Genomic DNA, 17,713 nt, shown 5'->3' with positions numbered 1-17,713 from the left:
ATTTCTCAATGTTGCTCCGTGATGCTCAGACGTCAATGCCGTCCAGTTTAATAAGCACATGTAGCTTTGTAGGGTATTCAGACATAGATAATATTTCTGTGGAAGGAACACTTTAACGCGGATAGTATATTAGAAGGCCGTGGACCAAGTTTGGAAGAATGTTCAGGATAGGTCAGAAAAGGACTAAATTAGATCTGTCTATACTCCTGTAGCGATCTCCAATTACTTTTTAAATTAATTTTACAGTCTAGTTAATTTATAAGGATAAATTGATTTGTAGACTGTTGAACTGGAAGCGTCAGTATTCGTTAATGCTTACATATTTACAAACGTAATAATGATGAACTTCGGAATCGATATTTTGAAACGTACCACAGCTCACAGTTTACAATGTGTTAGATGTGATAAGTGGATGCGCTTTTAACAGAATCCGGGTTTGGAGTATCTCTATTCATAAAACAACACACAAATATTACCCTCCTAATATCACTAACCTTCCATCAATCAATTACCGCCAATTACAATGCAGATACATACTTATGGTTTAAATGAATTTATTATGGTGAAAATGCCGAGTAAACGGAACTGCTCTAAGGTATAACAGAGACACCATCTACTGTGAACTAAACAACCTATTATACACAGTACTTACCCATCAACATTTCTTATTTTCTGGATGGCGCTTAAGTCAAGGATACCTCACTTCACTGTTTACAAAACAGTCCGTGTCTCTCCGCGACCGCCGTCAGGTCAAACAAAAGTGCATTTACTCCTCTTTTCTGTTTTGACATTTGAATTGATGTAATAATAATACCCCAGTCAACTTAATTTGAACACGCTTGCAATCACGGAGTAGGTAAAAACCACACCCAGATAAGGCAATCAAGAATTAAACGGCGTCTCGCGTTCATGTCTGAGTGAGAAATTAACATCAACTTCAAAAAAGGGGCGGGGCGGTGGAGAGGAAAGGGCGTGGCCCTGTCACAATCATGGCAGAAGTGCGCACGTCATTTGGGGGCGAGAAGTGACAGCGTAAATAAGATATTCTGTCAGTCTCAATTATGAATTGCCAGCAAACCACTTGTCCGACCAACAGAACCCACGCTATACACAAGGTAGGATATTTTCATTACTTATATGTCTCACATGGAAGATAACTGTGCGTTTCAGAAGGAAAACAAGGGTACTGAATTGCTACAATCTGGCACGTATGTTTGTTTAGTTCGGGCAATTACTTTCCCCATAGAGCAACAATCGTATTCATGATATATGTAATGAGAATACATGTAGCTATAGTGTCCTACTTGGGGTTAGTTGGTTGATACTGAGTGGAAGAACAATGTGTCAATTCAATTTTGCATTATCCCAATTAGTTTTAAAAGCAACCCATTTTTTCTCTCTAGCACACCTTAATAAAAAGGTGAACTTTTACCAAACCTTTTGCCTTTCACATTAATTCAAACTATCCTAATTTACTCAATACCTGTCAAGCAAAGCAAGATAATTTTAGTTTTCTCATATACCAGTGCCCCTACCAGTACCCTGTCAAAATCCTGAATCTAAAATTAATTACATGTTAAGTAGTAACCGATTTCCAGTCAGTATAGCTGCACAAGTAGCGAGGATATCTCATATGATCGTAGATATGCATCGGTTTTTATAAGAATTATATTCATTTCGTGCTTATAGCAGCAATTTGGTTGTTCAATGAAATAAAATATCATAAGACCAATCCTTGGACCTAAATAGATCTCTATTTAGGTCCAAGATCAATCTAAACAGAAAAAGGGATATACGATATGTGTAAAGTAGAGAAAGTTCTGAAAATTAAATGCAAGTTTTAGACAAGAAAAATAGCCGGCTATCTAAATCACTCAGGAAGAACAATAAAAAGAAGGATAACAATAACCAAAAGGCTTCTACATGTACCTCTGGTTTATGTAAATGCTGACTCTCTTGGTTTGTCAACGCGGTTCAGTGGTTATGTGCCCTTGCATGATAACAAAAACGTCTAGGAGACTATTTCCATAACCATATCGTACATTGTACCAAGGAGTTATAACAGAAGGAGATTACACGCAAGCCTTTCTATTGTCCGATGTCTGTTACGGTGGGCGGAGCTAGCTACGGGGGGCCTCCGGTCTCAAGGTTTCGTCTGCGTCGCTCTCCTCAGCTTGGAGATATATTTCATATGCGTTATTTCGCGTTAGAATTCGAGATCAGTAATGTCAAAGCGCCGCTGTATGCTGACGATTTTTTTCACAGGTAATTATTTGGACGATGTGCTGGAAGGGAACGATATCATAGAAAGCGATTATAAGGTGGTGACTGAGGATGGTCGCCATGAGCTTTTTTTAGTCGGTGATAGATGGCTTTTTTATGGCACAACCCGGTGAAAAATCACCAAGGAGAAGTCAAAAGAAAACGTACGTCCCAACTGTGGTTTGTGAAAATGACATTCAAGTGAACGTCTGTCCTCACTGCCAAAGGACATAATATTAATACATTAACGTTTGGACCCTCCTGCCCTTGGGTCCCATAAACATATACCTTGTGACAGTGCCTACGCTTTGTGTCTGGTTTTAAATTTCTTAAAGTATTTTTTCTCTCACTCGGTATGATTTAATCCAAGATTGAGGCAATTCCACGACACGTCAGTTTACTGAATACTCGTTATAAATTTCTTTATCTTGGAAATTTCCCTTTTTTTCAGGATTATTTGACCCGTACTAACACTGTTCATATTTGTCGGTAAACAAGTGCATAGTGCTATACATTAAGAATAAATTTTATTCATTCATAAATATATTTATGTACAAAATATATCAGAAATTTTAGTATTCACTGAGCCTTTTAAAGTGAAACAAATAAAGATGAGAATATTGAATTTCAAACTATTATTTACTATATTAACTTAAAATATCTTTTAAGTCAACTCTATACTCAAGCACTCTATACTCTATACTCATGAAAGTAGCATCTGTGAGTAAAACCATTTTATTATATCAATAGAAGAACAAAAACAAAAATTTTACACATAAGCAGTAATAAATGAAGTCATGAGAATGATTAAGTTGCTACAGTTTTCCAGTTTTATGCAGTCTATGATGGCATTTTTTTCAACCGTGCAAATAGAAATAATTATATTCTTTTTTATCTGACTTGCTGATACCAGTCTGTGCCAGATACTATTCCACTTACAGGCCAGCAAGGTCTGAGAATCTAATGGGCCGAATGAAAAAAAATCCTAGAAGATAAAGTGGTTAATTCTTACAAATAGGATAAAAAACATGGGATTTTCAAAAGGTTATTATAGATCAAGACAACACTTAGTAAGAACATTTATAAAATGTAACAGCTGAAAAAATTAACTGGTAAGTAAGCAGTAAGTGACTGCTTTAAAGAAATTTCACTGAAACAGAAATTTCACTGGCAATCAGGTAGACTGTTATACCATGGCACTCAACAATTTATATATAGGTTTTGAATTTTTTTCCACATAACAGTAACATAAAATTTATGTCCACTTTTGCAATGTATAGAGTCAGTTAGGTGACTGAAAATATTTTAAAATGTCATAAAGGAGCACTATTAATTTAATCCAATCTCTGTTGGCCAGTCTTATCCAGTTTCTTCTCCAAAAAGGACAACTCAAGTGAGAATTTCTTCAGGGCCTTTTCTTCTGCCTTGCTAATGCCATGCCACTCAGAAAAGAGAGAAACCTGTAGGTTAGAAAAAAAAACATAATAATAGCATTATGAACTACTAGTATCCATGTAGACATTATGGAATTACGCAGTGAAGTTTAATGTGTCTTGTTATGACTTGACTGAAATAATGAACAATTTACAACTAAATTTATTTAGAACATCAAGATTCATGATCACAAGCTAATAACCCCAAGAAATAGAAAGAAATTGTACTTATTAAAATAAATTATTTAAATCCGCCCTGGTTCCTACTCTTCTGACAGGACAAAAAAGGGATTTCAGAGAGGCTGGTTGCTAAAAGGAAAATGCCCAAGGTTGTTGTATTTTGAAAAAAAAATAAAAAGGGTACTGTTGTTAGTGAATGTTTAATGCATCTTAGGCATTATGACAAAAGTAACTTACCCCAGACACACTGACCTCCTTTTTTCATTGACATATTTTAATTTTTCCAGCCTGACCATAATTCATATATTCAATGCAGCCTTCTCCCATATCTATAATAGAAAAAAAACTTGAGTAGTGTTAAGATATGCATGTCATATTCATTATCAATTTTGAGAGAATTTCTGTTTCAACACTACAAGATGAAATATTTAATTTCAAGTAATGAATAAACCTTAATAGAGTTCTATTCCTTTGTAACCACCAAGGCAAAGCTTCTTTCTTAAAATGAACTGAAACATCCAAGCTTGCCACCTAACATGCCAAAGTAGTGAAGTATAATTTAAGTAGAGAAGCAAGTACCCCTTAATTATAGAGGTGTCTTAGACAATAAGGTGTGTTTTACACACCTTGACTCAAAGAGAGATGTGTAGTGAGATAACAGGTAAAGTAATTGGTGGAGCCTAGGTGTACTTAAAACCTTAAGACTTTAAATAAGGAAGCACCAGGATTCATGTGTGTTCTTTTTTCAAAAGTTTAATATGAATTAAAACATATATATGTAAAAAGAAGACTAAATAAGTTAAAAATAACTATACCAAAGACACTGTGAAGTCAAACTTCCTGTTAGACCGCCATGATGGAAAATGCTGGGTGGAGGCAAAATTTGCCAGTCAAAAAAACTGAGCACTTTACTTTAACAACAAAGTTACCACTCCAAAGCCACCCACCATGGTGAGAAGAAAAATGATGACCAACTGTCATGATAAGTCTTTTTAGATTTAAACATGAAAAAGGTAAAGGCCAAAATGGTACATTTACCCATAACACTAGAGTAAAAAATTGGTATTCTGAACAAATCAGGTTATTTTTTTCAAGAAATATTGGAGCAGTATCCATGCAATATATACCACGCCACGACCAAGATGTTCAAGAATCTAAACACACCAAAATTTTTTATAATCTTGCATTTGAAAAGTACAAAAAGCGGTAAGGCTTTTGGCCGTAACAAGCGTAACACTTTTTGATCGGAACTCATGAAAATTGTCAATTGTCGTATCCAAGCTAGACCACATGTAAAATCGCAAAAAAAAAACAATACTGCTCAAGCAAGTGTGTTGCACACATAACAATTAGTTAAATTTTATGACTGTCATGTGACACAAGTTTCAAAAAGTAGGAGGAAAATGTCTTTTGGAGTAATTTTTTTTCGAAATATTAACAAGATGGCGGCTTAAGCATCTGCTTGTTATTCGGCTACTGAAAGTGCACCTAAGTTTTATTCTTTGCTATTGCCACGAATTACTTAACAATTGCAACTGTATAAAGACCAAACTTTCTTCATCTGATACTATATTTATAGGCACTTGTTATGAGTGGGAAATATTTTTCGTGCAATATTTATTCTCCACACACCACCTCGCGAGATCAACGTGTAGCTGGACACTTACACAGTGAGACCCTACGACATAAAAGTTGCAATTTATCTTCATATTTCGTGTAGTTATGCATTTAAAAGCACTTACCTGTTTTTTGAAAACCTTGTCCAACGTAATATCATATAAATTCTGTATTTCTCTCATTTTTTAGAAACTTGGGACTCCGTTTCTGTTTCTGTCCTCAAAAATCAACAGACGAAGGCACAGATACTAACAAACGAGATTTAAACGAGAGAAACAATTAAGCGTAACAGAGATAGGCATCCATTGTTCTCTGGGTTCTATTCATTCCGACCAATGAGAGACCGTAATACGGGCTCCGCCCCCACGCGTGTAATCTCCTTCTGTTATAACTCCTTGATTGTACCAGCAGTGATTCTTTTACGTATACATCCTCAAGGAATCGCTTGGTGCGATTTTAAGTTTATCCTATAATAACAGGCCTGTCTTAAGTACAGGGCAATTATCCTGAAATTATAGGTAATTTAGGTGCAGTGAACTTAAGTCGAATTTATTGTCTATTGTCCTGACCCTGGGCAATTAACGCTTGTGAGCTATGCTAAGTAACGAGGAACCCATTCCCATACATCGATCAATCTAGCGGGACCGGTCCATCTCCAAGGGGATTCTCGCTCAACTGCACTGTAAGGTTTAGTTTACTTTTGTTGTGATTGAGGAGCCTGGTGTCCGGCTCATCTAATGCATTCATTTGCATAAATGACAACTTTTCATTCAGGGTGGTGCCCCATGAGTTTTGCACTTTGTTTCATTCATCACAGTGTCTCCGTAGGAGGAACACATAGTACTCTTACTTTTGAATCTGTTATTTCTACTTGAAATTTATAGTTTAAAGGAATGGCAGAAATGGTGAGTTTTAATACTGTTTATTGATTATTATTGATTATTGATGATTGGTTATTTATTATTGGTGATTATTGAAATTTATAAGTTTTTTGAGTAAGTAAATTTGAACACGTAAATAACCGTTAGTAAGAACATTGTTGTAATTTTCTTTTTCTTTTCTTCTTTTTTAGTTTTTACGTGTCTTGTGAATCCATGTGAATAAACCAAGATCCAGTGAAAAACACATGCCTTTTCTTTGACTTTTAATACACCTATATAGTCCTTGCGTGCTATATAAAGTAAAAACATTTCTCAATCATCCCACGGAAATTTCCATCATGGCGTACCACGGCAGCTTACTTGATTTCGGACAAACCCATAGACGATTCAGAACCAACAGTTTGCGTTCGGCATCAGAATCCCAAAGGACAAAAGCAGCACTCGCTATGGCTAATGCTCAGCTGGAATTCGAAGAAGCGGAAACCGCACTAAGGCGTCGGTATCGTGAGCAAGAACTTAAAGATGAAATGAGAATGCTTTCCCTACGAGCCCAGGTGAGACGGCGGGAAATTGAGGCTGAAATTCAGGAAGACGCATCTTTATCGGAACACAACTTCACGATTGATCGCTACTTTAATTCCATGGAAGAAGGTAACGTTGATACTATTGATGCACATAATCTGACAAATTCCGATCATGTTTCTCATCAGCATATCAGTGCACAACAGCAACAGCAGAGTGAGCAACAGCGGTCACGCATGAATGCACATCACCCGCATTCCACGCAACAGCTTCAGCAATTAGGAGTATCATATGAGACGGAGCCCACTCAACCGAAACCGATGTCAAGGACAAATCAACCACAGCAGTTTCCTACGGCAGCCCAGTCGTCACAACCGTCACAGCTACAGCAACCGTACATTGTGCCATCCCATACAGATCCAGCGATGACATTTAACCCCCATGCAACAGAATATACACCAATGACAGCGCAGTCAATAGGTACGTCTACCATAGAGCAACAACGTCAGCTTACCATGAGTGACCAAGTAGCACACTTACTTCAACAACAACAACAACGAGCTTTACAAGAAATCACGCTGAACCAAGAAATGCCCAAACGTGAGTACTTGTATTTCAATGGTGATCCCGTATCATACCCGACTTTCATAAGAAACTTTGAGACTAATATTGAACAAAGAGTACCAGACTTTAGAAGTAAACTGTCATACCTCATACAGTACTGCACAGGTGAAGCCAAAGAAGCCATAAAAAGCTGTGTCATACTTGAACCAGAGGAAGGTTATTTCCAGGCTAGAAACATATTACAGACTCATTTCGGACAAAAACACATCATCATCAAAGATATGTTGGAGAAAATAGTAACAGGTCCTCCCATTAAAGCGTCAGACGTTACACGACTCTCCAAGCTTTCAAGAGACATGACTACGTGCCAAATGACAGCATCCAAGATGGGATACTATGAAGATTTGAATTCTATGGATACTCTGGAAAAAGTGGTCCGGCGATTACCGCAATATCTCCAGGCTGGATGGGCCAAACGTTCCGGAAAATTGTTGAATCAGTGGATTGAGGTCAAGTTCAAGGATCTCGCAGATTACCTGGAGGAAATGGTACAGATTGCCAACACAAGGTTCGGACAATTGGTAGGATCCAAGCCGGATGTGAAACCTAAGTCAAAGGTCAGTTGTCACAACCCGTCCTATAAGACCACTACCCTAGCCACTAACGTTCACCCTGCCGAGAAAAGCAACAGTAACTCCAACAAGTCCCAGCCATCGTCAGTCCAGAGAGACCCGTGTGTGTTTTGTTCTGGAAATCATACTATCAAGCAATGTTTCAAATTTGCTAGAATGAATTACAGCGATAGGAAAAATTTTGTGTCGGAAAACAAACTGTGTTTCAATTGTCTTCAGTCCAACCCTCCACACACGGCGAGAACGTGTCAATGGAAACAATTGTGTCAAGTCCCTGGATGTGGCAAGCGACATCACGCGTTACTACACCCACCCTGTGTACCTGCCAACAGCCCCGCACTGCAACGTGAGCCTGGTGCCAACGCTACGTCTGTTGTTACTGACCCCGTAGTTGCAGTCCAGAGTGCAGCGGTAGCGACAGGAAGAAGAATCAGTCTACAGATTGTCCCAGTGACCGTGAGCGGCGGCAATGGTGGACCGATTATTGAAACTTATGCATTTCTAGACAATGGATCTGATCACAGTTTATGTTTACACAGTTTAGCTGAAAAGTTAGGTGCCAGTGGGAAACCTATCCAGTACAGTGTCAGTACAGTTAACGATGAAAGTTGCGTAAACCAAGGACAAGAAGTACAGCTAGAAGTGAAAGCTATCAATAGCCAGCAAGGATTGATTCTAGATCAAGTTTGGACGACCGACAGACTACCCATCTGTGAAAAGAACATTCCAAATAACTCCGACATTTCAGAGTGGAGCCACTTGAAAGATGTACGACTACCGGAGCTAGATGACAAAACAGTTACCATTCTCATCGGTAATGATCACCCTGAAGCTCATTGGCGCATAGAAGAGAGACGAGGCGATAAGAAACAACCGTACGCGATCCGAACGATTTTAGGATGGACTATATTAGGTCCCATGAAAAGACCAAATGATGGTGACGTCACGGTTAATTTCATTCACGCAGACCAGGTACTCGGATGTGACAATTCTCTGAGAGGCTGCGATTCCATTTCTACCCAACTAAGCAAGATGTACAACAGTGAATTCAGTGAATCTTCAGTTAGCAACAGCCAATGCATGTCGTTAGAAGATAAGAAAGCGAAGAGGATCATGGATGAGTCCATAGTATTTGTTGACGGACATTACCAAGTTTCCCTTCCTTGGAAGTCAGACGAGCTCTTACCCAATAATAAGCCAGCAGCTGAAAAGCGCTTGAATCTGCTCAAAAGACGTTTACAGCGTGACGAAAAACTACGAGAGAAGTATACTCAAGCTCTCCAGGAGTATATTGATAAAGGACACGCTCAGAAGATTGACCACAGAAATCTGCATAACAACAGCAATTCTGTTTGGTACTTACCTCATCACCCTGTGATCAATTCAAAGAAGTCCAAAATTAGAGTTGTCTTCGATTGTGCAGCGAAATATGCAGGCGTTTCGCTGAATGATTCCTTGTTACAGGGTCCGGATTTGACCAATTCACTCATTGGAGTTCTCCTTAGATTCCGCCAGGAGAAGATAGCCATTGTTGCTGATATTGAGCAAATGTATCATCAAGTGAGAGTGCACCCTGGTGATCGTGACGCCTTACGATTCCTATGGTGGCCGGCAGGAGATCTCAGCAAACAACCAGAAGAATACCAAATGTTAGTCCACGTGTTTGGTGCTACTTCCTCTGCAAGTTGTACAGTCTACGCTCTCCTCAAAAATGCAGAGGATCATGGAAATGACTTTGATTTCCAGACCGTTGAAACTGTCTACAGAAACTTCTATGTTGACGATTGCTTAAAGTCTGTAGAGACCGTTGATGAAGCTAAGATGATGATCACTCAACTCACCTCGTTACTGCAGAAAGGTGGATTTCATCTGACCAAGTGGATATCGAACCAGGAGGAAGTTCTATCCAGTGTGCCCACTGCAGAGCAAGCACCGTCGGTCAGAAATGTAAACTTTGACAAACAGCCGATAGAACATGCGTTAGGCGTACAGTGGAACATAGAAAAGGATACATTTGGATACTGCGTCCGTGAAAGGGATGTAAAGAATACCCGCAGAGGTATTTTGTCATTTATTGCATCGATATATGATCCACTGGGTTTTGCAGCGCCACTTATTCTCAAACCTAAACAGATACTCCAAGAATTGTGTCGGGAAGGCATTGCGTGGGACAGTGACTTACCTGCAGAGCATCTTAATGCATGGACACAGTGGAGAGAAGGATTGGACAATTTACAAAGAATTGAAGTCCCAAGATGCTACAAATCAGCTCAATTAGCAGATATTCAGTCCATTGAACTTCACCATTTTTCAGATGCCTCGTTATCCGGCTACGGCATTGTTTCCTACTTGCGATTTGTTGATATTAACCAGCAAGTATCTTGCACCATTGTCATGGGGAAATCACGTGTTGCGCCTCTGAAAACAGTGACTGTTCCTCGAATGGAGCTAACAGCTGCTACATTGTCTGCGAAAGTCCACAAACAAATGATGGAAGAACTACAACTGCCCATTCATCGTGTTGTTTTCTGGACAGATTCTACGATTGTGCTCCAGTACATTCGGAATTCCGCGACCAGATTCCACGTTTTTGTTGCCAATCGTTTACAAATGATACATGATGTTTCATCCCCATCGCAGTGGTATCATGTTGATTCAGATCAGAACCCAGCAGATTACGCTTCGAGAGGAATACAGCTCAGAAGTGATAACGGTGATGACATACAACGTTGGTTACATGGCCCAGCTTTCTTGTATCAGCCCGAGATACACTGGCCGAAACAACCAGATAATCTACATGAAATTCCAGAAAATGACAGAGAAGTGAAACGTAAATCAGCTCAGATACACGTCACTACGTCGTCGGAAGTATTGGACGGTGTAGAGCGATTGTTACATCATTTCTCATCATGGTATGCGTTACAGAAATCAGTTGCCTGGATTTTGCGTTTCAAACGCTACTTACTGTCCCGCGTGAGACAATTGACAGTAGATAGAAACAATGGACCATTAACAGTACAGGAAATCGCGCTTGCTACTGATGCTATTGTGATGTATGTACAAGCAAAATCATTTCCCAAAGAGTGCAACGTTGTATCATCTGCAATGACCAAAAAACCTGATTCCAAGGGATACGTGAGCCCATTGCGCAAGCTATCTCCGATCAAAATTGATGGGATTCTGTGTGTAGGAGGACGTCTCCAGAATGCAGCGATATCTACCTCACAGAAACACCCGAAAATTCTTCCGCATGATCATCACGTCACTGAAATCATTGTGCGACACTATCACATTAAAGAAGGACATGTGGGGGCATATCACGTGTTATCTGTGATACGTCAAGAATTTTGGATAACGCGTGGATTGTCAACAGTGAAAAAAGTCATTCGCAAGTGCATGGTGTGCCGCAGATGGAATGCAGTTCCCAGCAGTCAAGTTATGGCCCCACTTCCAAGAAGTCGTGTGACACCAGGGAAGCCACCATTTCATTCAGTAGGTGTCGACTACTTTGGACCACTGTTAGTGAAATGCGGAAGACGAACAAATAAGCGTTATGGTTGCATTTTTACGTGCATGGCGACTAGAGCAGTTCATTTGGAGATATCATATAATCTGTCATCAGACTCGTTCATTCAAGCAGTTTTGCGTTTCATTAGTCGGCGAGGACCGCCGTGTGAAATTTTCAGTGACAACGGGACCAATTTCAGAGGTGCTGAAGCAGATCTAAAACGCAATTTACAGCAGTGGAATCAAGAAAAAATCAGTGATTCTCTGTTACGACGCAACATTCAGTGGTATTTCAATCCTCCAAATGCAAGCCACGCAGGTGGCGTATGGGAGCGTTTAATCAGATCAGTGCGGAAAATCATGCGTTCGATTTTGGGAAATAGATTGGTAGATGACGAGACATTACTTACTGTACTTGCTGAAGTTGAGAAAATCATGAATGATCGTCCGTTGATCCGCAAAGCAGACCATTATTACGAACTAGAAACCCTGTCACCAAATCAACTACTGTTGCTGCGTTCGAATCCCTGTTTGCCCGCTGACAATTTCACAGAACGTGATCAATATAATGAACAGTGGAAACATGCGCAATTAATTGCAGACCAATTTTGGCAGCGATGGATTAAAGAATACTTGCCAGTGCTTCAAGAACGCCAGAAATGGCTCCGACCAGCAAAAAACTTTGAAAAAGGTGACTTTGTTTTACTTATTGATGAAAATGCCTTTCGCGGCCAGTGGCCTAAAGGACTGATAGAGGAAACTTTTCCTGATAAATACGGACATGTGCGCCAGGTGATTGTTAAAACAGCCAAGGGACGCTTTCGCCGTGATGTGCGAAAACTGTGTTTATTGGAAGGAAATTTTGTTTAATGCAATGCATTTAAGTGACAATGACTTTATAAGACATTTTTTGAGTAAATTAAATAGTGTTTATATTTGATTAGAAAGGCTATTTTGAATCTTGATTAAATCGCCTTTCGGTGGCCGGTATGTAAGGTTTAGTTTACTTTTGTTGTGATTGAGGAGCCTGGTGTCCGGCTCATCTAATGCATTCATTTGCATAAATGACAACTTTTCATTCAGGGTGGTGCCCCATGAGTTTTGCACTTTGTTTCATTCATCACAGTGTCTCCGTAGGAGGAACACATAGTACTCTTACTTTTGAATCTGTTATTTCTACTTGAAATTTATAGTTTAAAGGAATGGCAGAAATGGTGAGTTTTAATACTGTTTATTGATTATTATTGATTATTGATGATTGGTTATTTATTATTGGTGATTATTGAAATTTATAAGTTTTTTGAGTAAGTAAATTTGAACACGTAAATAACCGTTAGTAAGAACATTGTTGTAATTTTCTTTTTCTTTTCTTCTTTTTTAGTTTTTACGTGTCTTGTGAATCCATGTGAATAAACCAAGATCCAGTGAAAAACACATGCCTTTTCTTTGACTTTTAATACACCTATATAGTCCTTGCGTGCTATATGCACTATAAGCTTAAGAGGCTCAGATGTCAGATGTCAGCGGCTCTACTGAAGCTGTTAGGGGGTAATTAACTATCGTTCAGCAGCTTCAGTAGGCTTGGCAAACATCGAAGCCACTTAAGCAGAGAGCAGTTTAGCCAAGTACCCTCGGAAATGAACCGATTACGCTAGATTGATCTAGGTATGGGAATGAGGCCTAGGATAGACGTGTATTTTTCAGGTGTCCGAAGCATAGCACCCTGGCCGTACTACGCTGCCTCGCTTGCACAGTGATCGTGGTCGTCTTGGCTGCAGGTCTTCGGAATCTTACGTATTTTGGATATATAATGAAACCTGCAGTTGGTTTAAACAGCAGCAAATGCAGTGGAATATTGTAAAAGAATTGTGACACAGGAAACAGTCGTCACCGACGATGGGAATAAATCAGAAATATGACACGCTGTAGGTAGGTATTTGACTTATATTGTCGGCCTTCACTGCAACTATCAAGACAGCTGTTGTAACTTGTTAAGTCATACAGTGAGCATTGTGCATTTATTTCTGATTTTGAAATATGATACTGTTAAATCCTGACACTGTATCTATACATTTATTTCTTTCATTGAAATTCGTATCAAGTAAGACATCAGCAACTGGAAGTGCAACTCAGAAATTAATAATTTAACAAGTGAAATTGGTTGCACAATAAATTTTAGGTAGATATTTATACCTGTATATTGGAAAACGTAAAATAAGTTTACATGTAGATTATAAAAGGTACAGGGGTACATATAGTACGTACGCTGAGATGATAATACAGTGGGGAAAATGTATGAAATATTTTAATGTTTAAAAGTATTGGGGTCCACTGTTCATAAGTGAGTATGGTGTGGGGCGAGTTATCTAAAGAGTAATATAATAATGTTTTTATTGCTCTGTTTATATTAGTGTAATACATCATTGTGCAGTCGTACTTCTTTTGAAGGAATGAATAAGGGGAGTTAGTGGTACATGTAATTCTTTTATAAACGCGACAATGTCTGCGTTAAAATATTAGTATAGTGACAAGGTCTAAAATTTACTGGCGGGGCGTGAGGGGGGGGGGTGCAAATAATGCTCATGACAGACCCCATATACAGTTTGGGTTGGGTACACCCCACAGGCTGCTTTGTTAATTCCTCAAATTACAGGCCATGTCTAAATGGGGGGGGGGGGGGGGGGGGTTGTTCACACTAAAGTATATATATATATATATATATATATATAGTCCGAACCGTGGCATTTCGCTTTCTCAAGCGAGGAATAAACACGTCTATATGATACATTACAATGAAATTACCAACGCTCAGGAAAGTGAAATATGTTTAAATAACGAAACTAGGGAAACATTGAGAAATATATCTTAAAATCTGAAACGGTATATGATTAGACTCTGCATTCCTGTTCAACCGCAAAATTTCAGTATTAAAGGAAAGAAAAAAAAAAGACGTATTTAGTCAAGAAAAATTTTGCCAACACAGTTAATTAAAATATTTCAATCTCTTTTGCAGTTTTTAACAAGGACGATTTATCCCGAGTCACAAAATAACGAACTACACTTTAACAGATTACAACAGAACCAAAATGAATGATACAGTTGAAGGAATTTTAAAGACTTTTTCCAACATAGGGACAAATTCAACCAGTGTTGAGAACTCGACGGCAGCAGTCACAAAATGGAGTAAACCTTGGATGATATCAGTTTTCATTATGTTAATGGTTTTAATCTGCGTCGGCAACTGTATAGTGCTCGTGGCATACTGCCGAGTGAAAAGATTACGGACAAGTAACAGTGTTATGATGGTACAATTAACAGTTACGGACCTAGTTGCTGGGCTGACCCTCATCTTTCATGCAGCTACGGTATCGTACGATTACTTATTTGAGGACATTTATATTTGTACCTTATGGTAGCTCTCGTATTTTTCCCCGGCATGGCATCAGTTCTGTCGCTTTTCATGATTACAGTAGACAGATATTTTGCCATAATATACCCACTAAAGCATATGTCACGCAACAAAAAAGCGTGGTTCGTTGGTGTGGCTCTCTCAATATGGATTCCAGCATTTGTTCTTGGATTTGTCATGCCGATTTTCTGGCGTAAGGATTGGTCATTTGAAAAGGACAAAGAGTGTGATTTGTCCTTGGTCATCCCGGAGATCTACATAAGTTGGGTCCTAGTACCTTTTTTCGTATTTAACGCCGTAGGGATACTCTTCATGTACATTAAAATCGAGCATGCGCAAATAAATTCATTGTCACATGACAAGCACAAAATGGCTAAACTATCACGCACGGTTGCTCTTGTGCTGGCGTGCTTTTTCACGTGTTGGACACCTATTATAGTAATGCTCGGCGTTCATAGTTACACTTTCATGAACTATAATCCTCTCACATTGAAGATTCGATTGGCGCTTGTTCAGCTGACGGTTCTGAACTCTGCGGTGAATCCTGTTATTTACGTGATCAGATACCGGCAGTTTAGGAAGGCGTTTCTAGAGGCAGTAGACAGTAAGAAGTTGCAATCTAGCCCATGCGAAACAGGGCCCAGTGCATGTAATGTGCATTCTCATGGACAGAATCAAAATTGAGCATTTAAAATTGATAATAGAGAGTTGAACAATCCTCTCACGCTGAGTATTCGATTGGCGTTCGTTTAGCTAACGGCTTTGAACTCTGCGGCGAATCCTGCTATTTACGTGATCAGATACGGACAGTTAAGGAAGGCGTTCCTAGAGGCAGTTGGTAGCAATAGTTCAGATTAAAATGATATATGTTCCGGGTGTGCAGTCTCATGGGCGGAGCCAGAATTGAAGCTATAATGATATTTATGCATATTAACTATTTGGACGTGTAAAATAAGGATTTCTTCACAACCGTAAATAAAACTCCAGCACCCATTTGGAGATCCCGATTTTACAGACAACCTCCGTGACATCAGCTTTACATCATTTGTGGCTAAGTTAATAAACAGAAGGAGAATCAACCGCACAGTTGTGTTTACAATCAGAACGAAACATCAGCAGTGATGGGCAAGTGCGAAATACAGCTCTTTTTGGTTCCCTCTCCAAACTTTCCCAAACATGCACAAGACACTTTATGGCCATGTATGTAGACACACGACTACGCCTTGCCAACAGCTCATCACATAACAGCGTAAGATTCGGTACTTCAGTAGAGACCGAGAATCAGATAAATTTATAGACATACTGATGAGCGATACTGGTCTAGAACATGTGGAAAGATTGAGAGCCACCATGAGTAAAAAAATCTCACAGCCCCATCCTGTTCTGTCGCCGACATGATTATTATTATCACTATTATTATTATAATTATTATTCCACTTTGGACTGATAGTATTATCTCTGGACAAGATGACCCGAGTCCACCGGCGTGTTAACAAAGCGTGGAAGAGGGGCCATATTTGCCCCTGTTAGCCACGCGCTAGTGCACGCTGTAGCTGACAAAGCGTTGTCATGTTGCGCAATAAATGGCTACTCTGACCCGCTTGACCTGGTCCTTGGCGCTGGTGGGGACATCTCCATGTTCACGGACACTGTCTAAAATAGAGGCAAAATAAGATCCATTATCTTCTGTCCTAAATAGATTGAAATAACATGTTTAAATGGTACCTACTTGCATATATTTTGGTAGGAGATAGGAAGAACTTTTGTGCAGCTGGTTAGTTACATTGCGTTGACTTTAAAACGTTAAAGAAGGAAAATTATGACCGTGTGTCGTTGTTTGTGTTATGGCAGGCAGTTGCTAGTGATGAGAATAATTTTTTGTAGTATACTGTGAAAAAAGTTCAAAGGAAATTGCAAAATTGTTTTGTTAATTAAGATTGATATTTAAGTTAACTGAACATTCAAATAATATGATAATATTCCACTCATTTTACTTTACTTATATAATTATACGGACAAGCGCTCTTTATAAATACGCACTGGCATTGAAAGAGAAAGATAAATGGTCTACACATTCGAGACCATATGTCAGATATTACTTGCTCTTGATCTTGCTACCTTTCACACTCAAAACACCGGGAATTACAGAAGCGATTCAAAGTAAAAATTATATTCTTACTCGTTATTATTCGATGACATTGGAGCTTGTTTCACACATGTTTGTTTTTCGTTTGGTAGATTACAAGTCCTCTATAGTGTAGGAGCGTGAACAAACAAATACAAACAATACATACTTACCGGCATAAATGTGCTTTTAGAGCATATACCCAACAAGGCATGCATGCACACACACTGACACAAAAAAAGGAAAGACATTTATTAACATCTTTGAAACCAGTGCATTTGCAATAAATTATACACGCATTGTGATACATGCGCTATCTTTCTGATGTGTCTTTTTTAATATATATATTGTGATATAGAAATATTCACGATTACTCGCCTCACTCTTTAAGGAGTAGGCCCTAACGTATCGTGTGTTATGGATATGACATACAGTATCCAGCAGTTGTAGTTCAACGACATCTCAACTGTAGCATTTTTGCCGCGTGGTTAGGCCTGTACGGGTGTTAAAATATGTTTCACGATAGGTCTAAAATTTCTGCAAGCAAATAGACTACTTCTAACTGTAACGCACCCGAAATT

The 17,713-nt window shown here is 39.0% G+C and overlaps 2 protein-coding genes and 1 long non-coding RNA gene across 8 annotated transcripts in view; 2 read left to right on the top strand and 1 right to left on the bottom strand.

The window, feature by feature from the left end:
- LOC106172075 (uncharacterized) overlaps positions 1 to 17,713 on the top strand; it is a 29,115-nt gene that overhangs the window by 6,952 nt on the left and 4,450 nt on the right. For all 4 annotated transcript variants that reach the window (XM_087012678.1, XM_087012675.1, XM_087012676.1 and 1 more), the window contains one exon: positions 13,303 to 13,527. The gene's annotated coding sequence lies outside the window, so the exon portion shown is untranslated. The remainder of the gene's footprint in view (positions 1 to 13,302; positions 13,528 to 17,713) is intronic.
- Positions 2,883 to 5,868, bottom strand: LOC147761554 (uncharacterized). 2 transcript variants are annotated; one of them, XR_015334461.1, is made up of 3 exons: positions 5,618 to 5,868; positions 4,113 to 4,204; positions 2,883 to 4,004 (listed from the first exon to the last, which is right to left on the bottom strand). It is a non-coding gene; the product is annotated as an uncharacterized LOC147761554 (long non-coding RNA). The 2 variants fall into 2 exon arrangements; XR_015334460.1 differs by having other exon boundaries at positions 2,883 to 3,722; positions 5,618 to 5,858.
- On the top strand, positions 6,172 to 13,032 carry LOC147761553 (uncharacterized). Of its 2 annotated transcripts, none has more exons than XR_015334459.1 (2): positions 6,172 to 12,812; positions 12,980 to 13,032. XR_015334459.1 is itself a non-coding variant. In XM_087012674.1 (2 exons), exon 2 carries the CDS (start codon positions 6,712 to 6,714, stop codon positions 12,466 to 12,468), a length of 5,757 nt encoding a protein of 1,918 aa, XP_086868800.1. In that variant the 5' UTR covers positions 6,172 to 6,397; positions 6,565 to 6,711; the 3' UTR covers positions 12,469 to 13,032. The 2 variants fall into 2 exon arrangements, 1 of the variants encoding a protein (XP_086868800.1); XM_087012674.1 differs by having other exon boundaries at positions 6,172 to 6,397; positions 6,565 to 13,032.

The sequence above is a fragment of the Lingula anatina genome, chromosome 5 (genome assembly GCF_051362555.1).
Source record: "Lingula anatina isolate TDL-2025a chromosome 5, LinAna3.0, whole genome shotgun sequence".
Classification (NCBI taxonomy): Eukaryota; Metazoa; Brachiopoda; class Lingulata; order Lingulida; family Lingulidae; genus Lingula; species Lingula anatina.
This window is presented reverse-complemented; position numbering and strand designations above follow the sequence as displayed.